The sequence below is a fragment of the Eulemur rufifrons genome, chromosome 7 (assembly GCF_041146395.1).
Source record: "Eulemur rufifrons isolate Redbay chromosome 7, OSU_ERuf_1, whole genome shotgun sequence".
In the NCBI taxonomy this organism is placed as follows: domain Eukaryota; kingdom Metazoa; phylum Chordata; class Mammalia; order Primates; family Lemuridae; genus Eulemur; species Eulemur rufifrons.
In genome coordinates, this window is record NC_090989.1 from 56453166 (window position 1) to 56468894 (window position 15729).

A 15729-nucleotide genomic window follows, 5' to 3' on the forward strand; every position below is an offset into this window, starting at 1 on the left:
AACGCGCCTGCGCAATGGGGCCCGGGTTCGCTCCTTCCCAGACAGGACGTTATCGTGCTTTTTGTTTCGCAACAGGAGGCTTGGGATCAGGGGCTTTTTTGCCTTTGTTTCCCAGCCTAGCTTCTCCGCCTGTGGACCCCAAAAGATACTGCTGATGCTACGGAACTATACAGTCATTGTCTCAGCTCTAGGATGTACGTTCCGTCACCAGAAGCTCTTCTGAGGGACCGAGGTAACCGCGCCCCGCGGGCAGGGAATTGCGCGTGCGTAAGAGGGGAGGGCGCGCCAGACGAGATCCCTCCTGCGCATGTGTGACGAGAAGGGTTTCCCTGGCGGTGAAGGGAAACTGGCTTCCTGTCCGGGAAGTCCTGTCAGTTTGCGCCCAAGTGGGCTGTCAGTATTGGCATTTCTCACCAGTCCCTCAGAGATTCTGTGCGCTAACCCTACCGATACACAGGGAGGCTTTGGGCAAGTTACTTCCCCAGCCTGGGTTGAGGTGCTTAGACTCATCGATTTCTTTTTTTTTCCCCCCAATACTTGCAGTATGAGAAGAGACTGGTCGATTTCTAAGATCTCTTCTGTTTCTAACACTAGATCAGTAAAACTTAAAAGCAGTGTTCCAGATATTTCCATTTTGATCATTATTATTATGTGATGAAATCTTTCCCATCAAGCTCTTTTTCCTCCTCAGAGGTAAGAGATGGTACTGAGGGGAAAAATGCATTTCCGAAATTCTCTTCTACAGCAAAATTGCTAATAAGAATAAAAACTAAAAAATTGCTTTTCTGCAGAATTCTTTTCTGCAATCCCAAAGTGTCAGCTGTCCACTTGCTACCTTTGATTAGCATTTCTAATCCGGCCCGGGCCTTTTCTGTTTGTAGAGTATGCCCTTCTATCGGCTTTTGACTTTTTCATTTCCTTTCTCCTTAGTTTTCTTCTGTACTCCTCAGCTTTCTTGGTTCTGATATAGTCATAGCCAAACATCTAAAAATTTCTTTTCTGCTCGTTACAATCAATTGTATTGGCATTATGCTTAATCTTCAGGTCTGACAACAGGGTTACTTATGAAAGTGTTCTTCTCTTTAAGGCAATTAAAAAACAGTGGAATGGAGAGAAAGTGTTGTAGTCGTCCTATGTTATGCTCCTTGTCAACAATGTACACATTCCTGCTAGGTGCCATATTCATTGCTTTAAGCTCAAGTCGCATCTTACTGGTAAAATACTCTGCCAATGAAGGTAAGTTAAGACTTGGAGTGTGTATGGAGTACTTCCATCTAATCCCACATTATCTCTCTCATCTTTGGTTTCTTGGTATATAAAAGGGGGCAATAATACCTCATCAAGTACTTTGCTTCATGTGAATGATAAGGCATGTTTAAATTTGATTCGTTAACATTTTGTTCCTCAACAAGAAAAATTTTTGATGCTGGATGAAATTTGGGTCGGTCGAGTACTGGATCAAAACCCTACGGGGCAGAACAACAGATCATAACATCTAACTAGTGCTTCAATCAACAGGTGTTTCTCAGCCTATAGCAAAATGTATAATTGCTGTTTATTTTGAAATAGGAGGGTATGTTTGGTCACTTGGCATTTGTGAGATGCTATTGTAATTATTGTATCAGTGGTACACTATCAACATTATTATATTCAATGGTATTGCATCAACAGTATAGATTGTAAGCTTTGATAACTATTTATTCAAGAAATCTATTTTCGTAATGTAAGGATTTGAGCAAACACTAATTCCATAAAACTTTACTGTTTCTCACTAGTTATTGAGGGTACATAAAATCATGACTTTTAGTGGTCTTCTTGGGGAGTCAGATGTGTACATAAATCTCTACTTCTGTTAACATTTATCTGCGAGGTACTAGGCTAAGTATTAGAAGCATGGCTCAAAGTACATGAAAAAGACTTTGCCCCTCAAAAACTCACAGTTTAATAAAGAGAGATACACATGTAAACATATCATGAAAATACATCATAATAAATACAGTAATAGAAATATACCAAAGATGCAGAGATAGTCTACAGGAGAAAGTGATATGTTCTGTCTGGAATAGGATGATGTGAAACTCAAATAGATCAGGGAACTGTTACCTGATTAGGTTACAGTTGATCTACAAGAAGACAAGGTAGGCAAGGGTATTCAAAACAGGAGCAATAGCCTATAAAAGGAACAGAAAAACAAAGAAAAAAAAAGAATACGAGAACATGTAATTCAGAATTACTGAACAAAAAGTTTAAGAATTTGGAGGAGGGGAGAGTGCTTGGCTGGAGAGGGCAGTTAGAGTCAGGTTATTAAGGACTTCATATGCCGTGTTAAGGAGCTGGGACCTTATTCAGTAGGCCCTAGATTCTAGGGGATAAGGAATACTTGAAGGATTGTGAACAGGAAGGTGAAATGTGAGTTTATGACGGTAGCTGGATAGTAGAGCAAAGAGCAAGAACCAGGATAGCCAGTTAAGGGGTTATTGCACATTCAAGCCACAGATGATGAAGAGTAACTTAGGATTTTTGAAGTGGTAATAGAGAGGATAGATCCAGGAAATATTTAGAACATAGTAAAGACAGGATTTGAGTTATTTGACATAGCTCATGCCTGTAATCCCAGCAACTCATGGGGCTGAGGTGGGAGGATCACTTGAGGCCAAGAGTTCCTGACCAGCTGGGCAACATAGCAGGAGACCCTGTTTCTAAAAAAAAAAAAATAAGAAAAATTAGCCAGGCCTGCTGGCACATGCCTATAGTCCAGCTACCCGGGAGACTGAGACAGGAGGATCGCTTGAGCCTAAGAGTTTGAGGTTGCAGTGAGCTATGATCATGCCAGTGCACTCCAGCCTGGGCAACAGATCAGGGTCTCATCTCTAAAAAAGAGAAAAAAGAAAGAAAAGACAGGATTTGGAAAATATATTGAATATGAGGATGAAAAGAAGTAATACATTGAATAACTCAAAGGTTTCTGGTTTGAGTGCTGAGTGGATTGTTGGCAATCTTAGCTGAGACGGTGACTATCAGGAGGAAGAGTAGGTTGGGAAGAGTTCAGAGAGATTATAGTTTTAGCTGTGTACCTTCCATGAGGCCAGAAACTATGTCCTCACTTACTGCCATTTCCTGCAGTATCTGGCACATCATTCACGTGAAGGAAATGACAATTAAATGAATAAATAGGAGCTAGTTATTCATATGGATATGTTTAATGGACAGTAAGTTAAAATGTTCCAGCATATAGATTTGGGGACATTAATGTTAAATTGATATTTAGGAGCAGAAGCCTTATGCATAATGAGAGAATAAGAGCCAGGGCCAAAGTCTGAGGAATGCCAACATTTAAGTGGCATGTCCACACTCAGAAGAACATTAAGAAGAAATCGTTAGAGAGATGAGAGAACTAAATGCACGTGACTCCTAGAAAGGAAGGAAACAGTTTGAAGACTGAGACAGAATTGCAACATCATGATAAAGATTAAAACATGTCCTTTGGAATTAGCAATTAGAAGATGTTTGGTAATCTCAAAGAGTAGGTAGTTTCAGAAACCAGATTATTTAGGGATAAGACCTGAATGCAAAGTGAGTAAAGTGGAGATAATGAATGTTGATACTGTTTTAGGGAGAGAAAGAGAAGGTATGGTAGCTAGAGGGAGTAGTATCTTATATTTTGTTTTTTGGATGGGAGAGTTTTGAGTGTGTTTGTATGCCAAGGACAAGAAGCCAGTAAGTAGAAAGGAAAACAAAGGAGATATACTGAAGCCAAAGGAAATACTTATTGGAGCTGAGTCCCTGAGGAGGAAGGAAGGTTTTAAAGGGGAGAGTGGGTAAATATTAGGGCCATAGCTGCTTCCTCTGGGACTGAAGGGAAACCAGTGAAGATGGATGCAGTGTCGATCAGGTATGTGAGTGTGGGCAGGAGAGGAATGGAGGGAGGTCACACAGTATGTGTTCACACGGTTTGGGATCCACCATGAGAGGAATATGAGAAAGAACCAATGAAAAACAAGAACAAACTAAAGAACAGTGACAAGGTTATGAAAGTTATAATCTGAAGCCCCTCATTCTTGTGTGCACATGTTGGCTCAGGTGTGTATCATGATAAAGATCATGAGAAGTATCATTGGAGGATAACAGTGTGATTTAAGTCTAGCTTTGAGCTCAGGAAAGGGAGGAGATGTTTTAACAAGGCTTTAAATAATGGAAAGGTAAACAGGCAAATATTTAAATTCAGATGAACATTTATTGAGTGCCAACTAAGTGCCAGGTATATGAAGGTGACTAACATGGTTCCTTTCTCATAGGGAGCTTATATTCTAAGGATAAGACATACACATAAAAAATAATTATAATACAGTGTGACAAGTGTTGCTATAGAAGTTTGTAAGGTAGTGCTACAGGAACAGAGATGAATAAAGAGTTGATTCTGACCGGGCAGGGTGGCTCACACCTGTAATCCTAGCACTCTGGGCAGCTGAGGCAGGACGATTGCTTGAGCTTAGAAGTTCAAGACCAGCCTACACAAGAGTGAGACCTTGTCTCTATAAAAAAATAGAAAAATTAGCCAGGCGGGGTGGCACATGCCTATAATCCCAGCTACTCTCAAGGCTGAGGCAGGAGGATTACTGGAGCCTAGGAGTTTGAGGTTGCAGCAGTGAGCTATGATGGCACCACTGCACTCTAGCCGCGGCAACAGAGCGAGACCCTGTCTCAAAAAGAAAAAAAAAAAAAAAAAGAATTGATTCCGTTTAGGTTGAGAAGGTCAAGGGAAACCACAGAAGAGAGGAAGAAAGGGTGGTGTTCTGGCTGAAAAGTAGAGTTGGCTTTTTTCCCCTTGGGCAGTTTTGGTTTTAATATGACGAAAAGTAAGCAAATGTTTTCAAAAGGGAGGAAATAATATTCCTAAAAATAGTACCTAATAAAGTTTATGGTTTGTCTTTGACAAAATTATAAAGCAAATTGTTTGTAAGCATTTAGAAAAGATAGAGGTAATAGGTAAGATGAAGGCGTATCAACCAAACCTCATTTTCTAATTGTATTGACTTATATGTTAGGATGTAGTTTCCCAAATCATCAGTGGATGTGTCAGAGTGTTTTCTCTCAGCCCTAGAGATAGCAGAACCCTGGGCCAGTTTCTTCTTGCCTCAGGAGGTTTCCTACTTTTACCCCAACCTACCGTTTATTCCCAGAGCACCAGACAAATAATGTTTTCTGTGTGTACCATGATATGAAACAGATTGGAAAACTCTGAGTTAAGGGAATATCATAGAGTGTCCCTTGATTTTAGCAATGCAGATAAGTCACAAGAAGAATCGTGAGTTGGGTAATAATTCAGCAGGTAAATTCATAACTGTTTGATGAGTCAAACTTGATTAGTGGTCAGTTATAAGCCAGTCTCTAGTGCCATGCCCCAGAGCTTTCTTTGCCCTTGGCCCTAGTCTCCTTAACATATTTATGAATATTAACAACTTAGGAGAGGCAAGTTTATCAAATTCAAGGGTAACAAAAAGCTGAATGGAATAGGGATAGCTGGGGTGAATTGATTAAAAAATCCAGAATACCAAAGCCAACTGGAAGAAATTTAATATAACCAGTATTAAATCCAACTGTTTATCTTAAAAATAATTATAAATTATCTGTATATAAGCATCATAAATTATCTGGATAAAATTTACAATTAAAAACCATTTCTGTTACATTTCAGAGAACAGGTATGATTATCTTCCAACTACTGTGAATGTGTGCTCAGAACTGGTGAAGCTCATTTTCTGTGTGCTTGTGTCATTCTGTGTTATAAAGAAAGGTGAGTCTTGAACTAGTACTATATACTTGTTAAAAATCACAGAATCAAAAAATGTTAGAACTGGAAGGAACATTTTATGTCATTTAGTTTGATCCGTTCATTTTATATATGAGGAAGCTAAGATACAATCATAAGTATGTTTTATAGGTGGAGAAGCAGACTCAAAGAGGAAGTGTTATGCAGAGCGGGGTAGGAAGGGGCAGAGCTGGGACACCAACCCATGTTTCCCAATGTTCAACCCATTGCTCTACCTCATGACTTCTTCCTGTGATGGTTTCACACAGCAAGTTAGTTTTTATTCCAATTCAGGATTTTCTAAATCACTGTGCTGTCGACTTGAGATAGATCATATTTCAAAAACAGTTCCCATTTCCTACAGGGAAGGTAGCATAGTGCACTGGAGTCAAAGAGACGAGACTATGTTTGGGGGCATATTACTTTAACTTCTCTGAGGTCCAGTTTCCTCAACTATCAAATAGAGATAGTAATCTCTTCTTCCAATGTAAAGTATCTAGCCTTTTGCGGAATGTATAGGTTCTTAATATGTATTAATTTTCCTACCTTAGTTCCCCAATTATTGAGCCTTAGCTCTCTATACTTCTTTGATCTGCCTTTTCATATGAGGTAAACATAGAATTTAGAGCATTAAAGTGCTTATCCAGAAATATGTATTTTCATACTCAAGGATTTCAATCTATGCATTTTCTAGTTAGTGGAATAAATTTCTTAATCTCATAAAATTCATGTATTATTTACAGGGCTTAACCTTAAAACTGCCTTTGTTTTTATTTTATGTTTTCTCTGCTATAATCTCTTCCTAAGTTTTTGGAAACCTGGACATGGGATAATAACTCTCACTGAAATTAATAAAAATTAGTTTTTTCTAGTTGCGCATATATATATATATATATAAACTACCACTTAGCATCTCCCTTTCCTGATCTGCCCTGGGAAGGAAAATCCCACTATGAAGGCTTGATTTTTTTTTTCTACTTATTCTAAGTTTTTGATCTCCCTGTTGACCTTATGCTCTCAGAGCAGTAAGGGAAACTACATATGTATCCTGAGTACCCTTAAGTGATACTTCTATCTGAAGTTAATAGGAATTAGGATATTCAGTATTCCTACGGGTGCTGCTGATTGTCAGTGATAAAATACAGCCGTGGGTTAAAGAGAGACATTAATGAAATTCCACATTATCTTTGATTCCTTTAGGCTAATCGCTATGGAGGCATATTTATAATGCCTCTTTTAAAAAATTGTATCAGTAATCAAATGCAATGTAATTTCTCTAAAAATATGGGCATTCTTGTGAAGATAATTTATTTATTGCTATCTTTCTTTTCTTTCTAAGATCATCAAAGTAGAAATTTGAAATGTGCTTCCTGGAAGGAATTTTGTAATTTCATGAAGTGGTCCATTCCTGCCTTTCTTTATTTCCTGGATAACTTGATTGTCTTCTATGTCCTATCCTATCTTCAGCCTGTAAGTAAATATGACAAACAAAATATCATTGAAAAGATACAGAGAAATGAATCCTAGAACTAATCTGTCTTTTTTTGGTCACTTTCTTGGGCATTGTTAATTTCTCATTGCCCTCACTGGCCTTCCTGAGATTTTCCCAGAATCATCTGAACACTGAATTATTGATCTGCTTGCTAGATTATCTCACTGGTAAAGATTACTGTATTAAACTGCACCAACTATGGAGGAGTTGCTTCCTGGTCCAAGGAATATGAAGTCCTCCCCCCCCCCCCCCCCCGTTTATGTAATTTTAATAAGTCTGCCTGTTTTCTGAGCCATCCTATGGCCAACAATCTCTAATACTAATCTCAGCATCAGGACCTCCAAGCAGACATCCATGATTATACATTCAGTGTACTTTATTTTTTACACCTGTTTTAATATGTATTCTATTTGTATGGGATTTTGTTGTTGTTGTTCTTAGTCTCGTCATTTAACCAACAAATTCTTTGAGGGATTATGTCCTCCCAACTATAAATGCCATCTATACCTGATAATCCTAGAAATACTTCTGACCTCTGTCAGCATCCTTTGTTTCAATTTGGAAAGCCATTGGTAATCAGATTTGGAGTTTGGGCTTTTGTTTTTACCTATTATTCATTTTTGGGTCACATGTATATTTCCCCCTAATATTTTATAAAATGAAAATTTCTATTGCCTGTATTGCCAAAATGTGTTTTAAATTTCTTTAAAAAGTGAATTCAGGCATGTGATTATAAATAGAATGTTTATTGGCACCAGTCCTGTATGTGAAGCCTCTTAAATATAACCAAATCAGATTGAGTGGGATGAAAAGAAGGACATAATATAGAACTATAGTAGAAAACAGGCATTTGACTCTTTTCCACAATTAAGAAGCTGTGTAATTAGGCAAGCCCCAACTGCTCTAAGTTTCAGTTCTCATTTGTAAAATATGATAGTAATAAGATACCAGCCCAAAGGCAGAGACCTAGGCAAACTAGTTGATCACCTGAAGTTCCTTTCAGCTCTGTGATCTGTGATGTTAGTAAGTGCCTAGTCCATCTAGAATGTGTCCTCTCCTACATTCTGATTTCCACTTTGTTTTTTAGATCTGAGAATTCCTATACCCAATGACATTATTACTCACATTCAATAAATAAGTGTGTTGTACTTTATTTGTATTCAATAGATTAGCTCTAAATATGTATCGTTTTCCTTTGACTCCAGTACTAAAGCGAGATTGCAACTTCCTTATTCTTCCAGCTTACTGCTTTGCTCTTCCTTCCTGATTTTGTATAACCTCAGATCTTTCAAAATAAATCGCCTGGCATACTCTATGTATTGCTGTGCCTGAGTCTCTTTAGGGAATTAAATAGAGATACATGGAAGGTTTGGGGCAAAGAGCTCTGATGTTTTATTTATTCTATACTGTAGCATGGAGAGAGTTTTCAGAATTTATCAAGCCAGCCTGCTTGGTTAGGTGCTTTTGCACTGCCCTTAATGTGATTGATCAGGGCCACCACTTCCCTATTCTTACCAGTCACTTGCCTCATCTTTTACTGTTCTCCTAACTAGGGGTTCACAAGCATTTGTCTATAGGCAAGTATACTGAGAAAACTTTAAAACAGTGATTCCCATAAAAGTTCAATGGAAAACAAATTTATATTTTTGGAATTGTTGTTAGTTTTTATTGGACTTACTCTTATTTCTTTAATTTAGCTGTATATTGGCCATGTTTGCTGTTATTGGGTATATGTGACTGTTCGTACTCCTTGTGGTTTAATCAAGTTAAGGTGATAGCAACCAGGAAGGCAGGGTGAACTAAATCATAAGATTTGTGTTAAAAATAATTAATATTATCAGATCCAGTTATGAGGAGTAATGATGGAATTTCATATTTTCTGAGCAAAATGTTTGGATTAATATTCTCATATGAAATATGACTGAATTCACAAAAATGAACTGTTACAAAATCTGGCGTCTGGCTAACACATTTCTAAGTGTTTAGAACAACTTGAGTCAATCCAAAGGATTGTCAAATATGAGTTTGATATTGAGTCATTGCAGTTCAACCAGGAAAATTGTTACAATTCCTAGAATAGCAAAGATACTTAAAAATCTATATTTCAATTTTCTTGCCATACAAATGGGGCTAACAGTACCCACCTTCTATGCACCCATAAATACAGTATTAGAATCCTATAAAGCACTTTGAGAGCTTTTATAAGTATGCTTTACAAGCATGGTAACTATCATTTCTAGACCTAAACCTTTAGAATGTATAAGTATTTCCAGATCTGCATGTAAAGATTATTTACATAGGCATTTGCTGAATTTAAACACGTATTTTCAAAGCCTGGGCAATAATTTGATCATATCTGCATAAATTTAACAAGCAATAAAAATGGAATTTAATCCTCTAGTGAAGTAGCTGCCCTACAAACCCCTCTGGATTTTGATCAGAATGCTTTTTTGTCAGGTAAACCACAAGCTGGGAGATTTCTGAGGTCAGTACTTTGTTTTGATGTAACTCTATCTTCTCTTTCTTTCTAGGCCATGGCTGTTATCTTCTCAAATTTTAGCATTATAACAACAGCTCTTCTATTCAGGATAGTACTGAAGTAAGTAACTTGCTATGAAAGCATATATCGTACTTTAAAATGGCACAGCCTGGTTTCAGATGATACACCCAGAGCACTAACCCCTCAGAATTCCAAGGCCAGGATTTTGTTCCTAATTGGCTTTGTATATTGGGCATGTTGTTTAACCCATGTGGAAAGCAGCTCCAGTGCTAGCCTGTCTAAATCCTCTGTGATCAGATGTATGAAGTGTCTTGAGCATCTCAAAAATAAGATAATTGACTGGGTTATAATTAGTATTTTCAATTTTAGTGCCAGATTTTCAAAAAAGAATTCATGAGTTTTTTTTATATAAAATCTTTCTACACTAATAGAGAACTAAGAGGTTTCTAAGATTGTTAATACATTTGTAATTTGGAGTTTGGAAGTGATAGAATGGCAAAGTCTTTATTGAACTATTTGAGTATATGATTGAAGCTCTAGCTGACAGAGGATTTGCATGAGGAATCTAGTCAAATTTACAGTTAATAAGAATAATATGTTTTTAAACTTTAAAAAATACTATTACCAATTTTTACTATCTCCAGGAGGACCATTGAATAGTATAAACATTTTTAAGTAACTAGGCTCTGCTGCAAAGCAAAGACCAGAATGTCCTAAGGCAGGAGGGTGATACAGGATCTGGGTACTTAACTTCAGTTCAATTTGTTACGTAATGATGATGATACAAAATAAAATTTATTTCTTGTTATATTTGTTGTGGTTGTTTTTTTTTTAATTTTACATTCTCTTTCTCTCTTTGATTTTTTGATTCTCAATGTGCTATGTGATAGTGTATTCTTTAATAATTTATGTGTACAAAAATGGCTGGCACACAGGCACTCTAAATATTTGTTGAAACCATGATGTACTTAATTACATACATTATTTATATGAAATTCCTGAAACATTTCTTTTACCCTAAAGAAACATTGAATTTGTTATATAATGTGAGAGATGGAAAAAAATGAACATTACATTTAGTCCGGTTTAAATGTTAGACTACATTGAAGTTTGCTTTGTGCATCATGTTCATTTTATTTGTGAATTGTTAAAATAATTCTTTAGTAAGTTAAAGAATGCTATTCCAAAAGCATTTGTAAGTCTTTGAAATCAGCATGAAACTCACTGTGTGGCATTAAAAAGTTGGTTTTTGAGAAAATCTATGTAAACAATATTTTTATATTGATTCCTGGGATAAAATTAGAGATGCACTTCCATGAAGAAAAAAAGAAATTGGTTCCAACACATAATAAAAGATTCACTATTTAGTAAGGTAGTAAAGGTCTTAAAAATATGGTTTTTAAAGTAAAAAATGTTTTTCCTGTGAAATGATAGTACATGAGTACACATGGTCTTATACCTGTTATATGATATTATGCCAAAATTATATCAGTTTAAAACTGAATTTATTAATACCAAAGAGAAGGTAAAAAAGTATGTATTGCCTGACTTGAAATTGGCTACTGGCTCTAGTTTTATCCTAAAGTAAATATCCCCTGCTAAATTTTTAAGTGTTTGTATTAAGAAAGTTAATTCATAGTTTAACCAAATCTAAATTTATTTACACTGTAAATTTTAAATGCTTGTTTTTAATACCACTAATTATAATTATATTTTGCCAATTTTAATAATAATTAACATTGATATGAACTAAAGTTTGAAAAATTTTTATTCATACTTTACCTGTTTTTAGAACAGTAATATTGATTCTTAGATATGTGTTAGCTTTATTAACATATCTCTGTTTTGAATCCTTGGAAGTATTTACTTTAAAGAACAATAAAACCATAACCCTTCCATTTTTATTATTTCCACAAGTGCTAACATAGCTGCCTAAGTGGGTCTTAATTTAACTGATTCAAAAATCAGCACTGACACTTCTCTAAATAATGTACTAATAAATCTAATGCTGTCTTCTATGAAAACACCTTTTAAATATTATATTTTATTACATTTTTAGCTCCTTTTTTCTAATTGTGGTAGAAAACATATAACGTGACATTTACCATCTTAACCATTTTTAAGTATACAGTTTAGTAGTGTTATATTCATGTTGTTGTTGAACTTTTTCATCTTGTGAATTTGAAACTCTAAGCCCATTAAATAACTCTCCTTTCCCCTCTCTCCCCAACCCCTTATAACCACCATACTATAATGATTTCTGTTTCTATGAATTTGATTACTTTAGATACCTCATATGAGTGGAATCATACATACAATTTGTCTTTTTGTGACTGGCTTATCTTAGCATATTGTCCTCAAGGGTCATCTATGTTGTAACATGTGACAGGATTTCCTTCCTTTTTAAAGCTGAGTAATAGTCCATTAATGTGTATATCTCTATTATTACATTTTAAAACCAATCTTGTTCTTTTGATCTTTTTATTGTTGGTGCTGTGTGTTTGTTTGTTTGTCCATATTTAATTTACTCTTTGTGAATTATTTGAATACTTTTTTCCCTTGGTGATGAAATTTTGAGCTAGGAGTAGCAGCCTAAGAGTTCTATTACATACTCTTTGTCATAAATAACTAATTTTTCATTTAGAATATTAAAGCTGTTGTCTTATACTTGGTTCTAGCAGTGCCATAAAATACCTTTCTGGTACAGGTAAAGAATACAAGGCTATAAAAGTAGGAAAAATAAGTCCAGTGACTAATTGTAAGGATTACTTGGAAAAATCCAAAAGTGGGAAAAAGGAAAATATTACGATCTAAATATCCTATTGTCTTTTCTAAAGAAACCCTCTGTCAATATATTTAATAGATTTGTCATTTGAAGTATAGCCACTGGTTCAAAGTGGAAACTGATGGAAGGCATTGTGCCTCAAAGCCTGCCTCACTGGTTTACTCCTAAGTCTTAGCAAAGTTGTATAGTCTTGCTTGTTTTGGCTTTGGGAATAATAGTATTAACCTGAACATTGAAGTTTTGGGGCAAAAGGTAACCAAGACCAACACTTATTTATACCTAAAGAATGTGTATAAATTTCTCTGATCTCTTCAAAGAGAAGCTGTGGAAAAAAATCATTAAACACATTTTGAAACAGACATGATAGATGTCCTGAAAGTTATGGTAAAGTTTAGTTACTGTCAAAACCAACAGAAGAATAAAGAAAAGTACCACTCGGTAGTACAAGCATGTCTCCAAAATCATTCATTCACTTGATAAATATTTATGATCTCTCATTATAAATCTGCTTCTGGTCACTCTCTGATACTAAGAAATGTGTTTTGTACATTTTCTTGAGAAAACAATGTATTTCCACTTAACTATTTTCCCCATGCTCTGCCATGGTTTACTACTGCAAGTATGGTAGAAATATGGTAGAAGTACTCTTACCTAACTATTTGAACCTAATTGTTTAGTTACTAGGAAAACTTGCAGTGGAAATCATAATATATGTGTATATATATAATATCTAAACAATTTACTTTAAATTAAAATCTATAAATATGTATTTATCATTCTTTTGATGCTGAACTAAGATCTTTACTTTGAGTATGTATGGGGTTTACTGACTGGAGTTCTTTGGCTTCTTTCCTATATCACGCTACTGTAGGGTAAATGATTTCTTGTTTCATTTACCCTAAAATGCATCAAGTCTTTGAAATATTTTTAGGATAGACCTTTTCTAGATTTCTGTTATTCATTCCCTAATCTTTTACTATTAGCTCACCTATAAGTAATTTGAAGGCAGCTTTTTATCTTCTGAGTGATTTGTTTTCAACTGTCTTCCCAAAGTGTTCAACTTAATTTTCATAAAAACAGCAATCCTTTTCTTTTACTCACAATTTATCATTTATGTAATTGTTTAATATATACAATGATAACAGTGAGCTCACCTGGCAAAAACACGTTTAGGACCAGAGACTATGAACAAACAATTCACTTGGGAGCGGAAGCCCTCAGGAAGAGCAATGTGGCCTACTAGCCATTAGCATTCAGCTCTGAGCATCCATCACTGTGTTTCACTGGGTCAGTGGAGCGATCAGTGAAGTGAGCTTCTATTGTGTTACATCAATTAAACTGAAGAACAGACTCTGCCTTGCAGAATCAGTCATCATTTGTAAAAGTACAGATCATCAGCTGATGTTACAGCGTAATTTAAGCTTTATTTTCTTTGCTAAAAATCCACCATTTTTAATTTTTAGCCTAACCTTTAATAAATTTTGCCTTTCCAAGAACATTACCTTGAAAGAGTAATTGTTTGCAATAGGTACTTTTTAGCTTGCTTAAGGGTTTATTTTCTTCAATTCTTTTTTCTCAATGTCAGTGTTAGTGGAAAATCTATAGCTTTCAGAATTGAAAACTTCTAAAGGAACTGTAGATTATGTCATTGCTTCATTTCTGTGTGATTTACAGTAATTGATTATATAATGATTTTTATAAAATGGACACCCATTTTTCATCTCCATCTTTGCTGTTTCCATTCTATTTGCTTTCTACTACGTAATGCATACCACCTGCACTTTCAGACATTTAAGTGACTAGTTCTTACCTCATGGCATAAGGCTATGCTAACCTCATCACTAAGTTGTAAATCTTAGTTGAAAGTTATTTGAAAATTGTGCTGTACATGAGAAAATATGTAGTAGTGTGCACAAGTATTCTGCTATCTAGGCTTGTCTGCATTTAGCAATTTCAGAGCATGAAGCTCCATAGTAGCATTGGTGAAATCAGTCACATCTTTCTGTATATGCATCATGGGAGCTCAGAATACACATAAGAGGTATGTTGATCCAGAAGGAAGACACACAAAACCATGAATCAGATCCCTTCCTTAGTCTTTCATAAATACATGACCTTAGGGAAATCAGCCTTTCAGAACTGTTTCTTCCCTTAGAGCAGAAATGTCTGACCCACAGTAGGTGCTCAGTAAATGCTCCATGGTACCAAAAGTCTTACAACTTCTGGTTTTCACTGTTGCTTTATACTTTTGCTTTTCCTTATATTCTCTTTTCTTGGGTGTCCCCCTTCTTCACCTGAATGATGAACATCAAGATTTTGTCCCTTCTACTGACCACTACAACCTAAGTCAGATATTCCTATATGTCAACATTGGGTATTCTTGTTGCCTTTACATAGACTCTTCCCTCTGCCTGGATATGTCACTGATTCATTTTTCACGTGGCAGACTTCAATTTATTTTTTATCTTTTAGCTCAAATGTCATTTTCTCTTTGAAGCAATACCTGACTCCATTCATTATACAAATTCAAGTGTTTCTTCCTCAGTATACACCAGTTGTTCTGTGAATCACTTGTCACATAACATATTGACATAATTTAGTTTCATAGCTCTCTCACTATTAGAGTGTCAATTCTTTGAGCATGGAGATCAAGTCTTCTTTTTCTCCCCAGGTTGCCTGGCACCTAGTAGCTGCTTACTAAATATCTGTTGAACTGAATGAATCAGCAAAATGAAATAATAATAATACATGTCTTTTATATCTCACAAGTTTGTTCAGCAAAATAAATAAAACTTTGTAAACTGAAATACTATCTAAAATAGCATCTTTCCCTTGCCTTATCAGCCAGTAGTTTGCTGTAAAGTGCTTTATGATTAGGCCATGGATCCAGGAGCTAGCTTTCTCCTTAAATCTTCTTTGGGTTATAAGCACCTTCGATGATTTGACAAAGCTTTGAATGATCTCTTGAATAGGGTGAGATTCACCTATATAGAAGATTTCTGAAGCTCATCTACATACTTTCTGGTTTTGGGAAACTAGGCTGAGAATCTCTAATATAATGTACTCTATAGTGAAAGAAAAGTTACTGTGCCAAAGGTCTGAGATGAGCTCTAGAGGTAGAAAGGAGACTTAATTAAACCTGT

The 15729-nt window shown here is 35.6% G+C and overlaps 1 protein-coding gene across 2 annotated transcripts in view; it reads left to right on the forward strand.

Moving 5' to 3' along the window:
* The first annotated feature begins 34 nt into the window (after positions 1–34).
* SLC35A5 (solute carrier family 35 member A5) overlaps positions 35–15729 on the forward strand; it is a 30299-nt gene continuing 14604 nt past the window's right edge. For both annotated transcript variants that reach the window (XM_069472611.1, XM_069472609.1), the window contains exons 1-5: positions 35–232; positions 1088–1236; positions 5696–5794; positions 7149–7279; positions 9833–9900. In XM_069472611.1, the coding sequence (XP_069328712.1) occupies positions 1107–1236; positions 5696–5794; positions 7149–7279; positions 9833–9900 (428 nt within the window). In that variant the 5' untranslated portion in view covers positions 35–232; positions 1088–1106. The remainder of the gene's footprint in view (positions 233–1087; positions 1237–5695; positions 5795–7148; positions 7280–9832; positions 9901–15729) is intronic.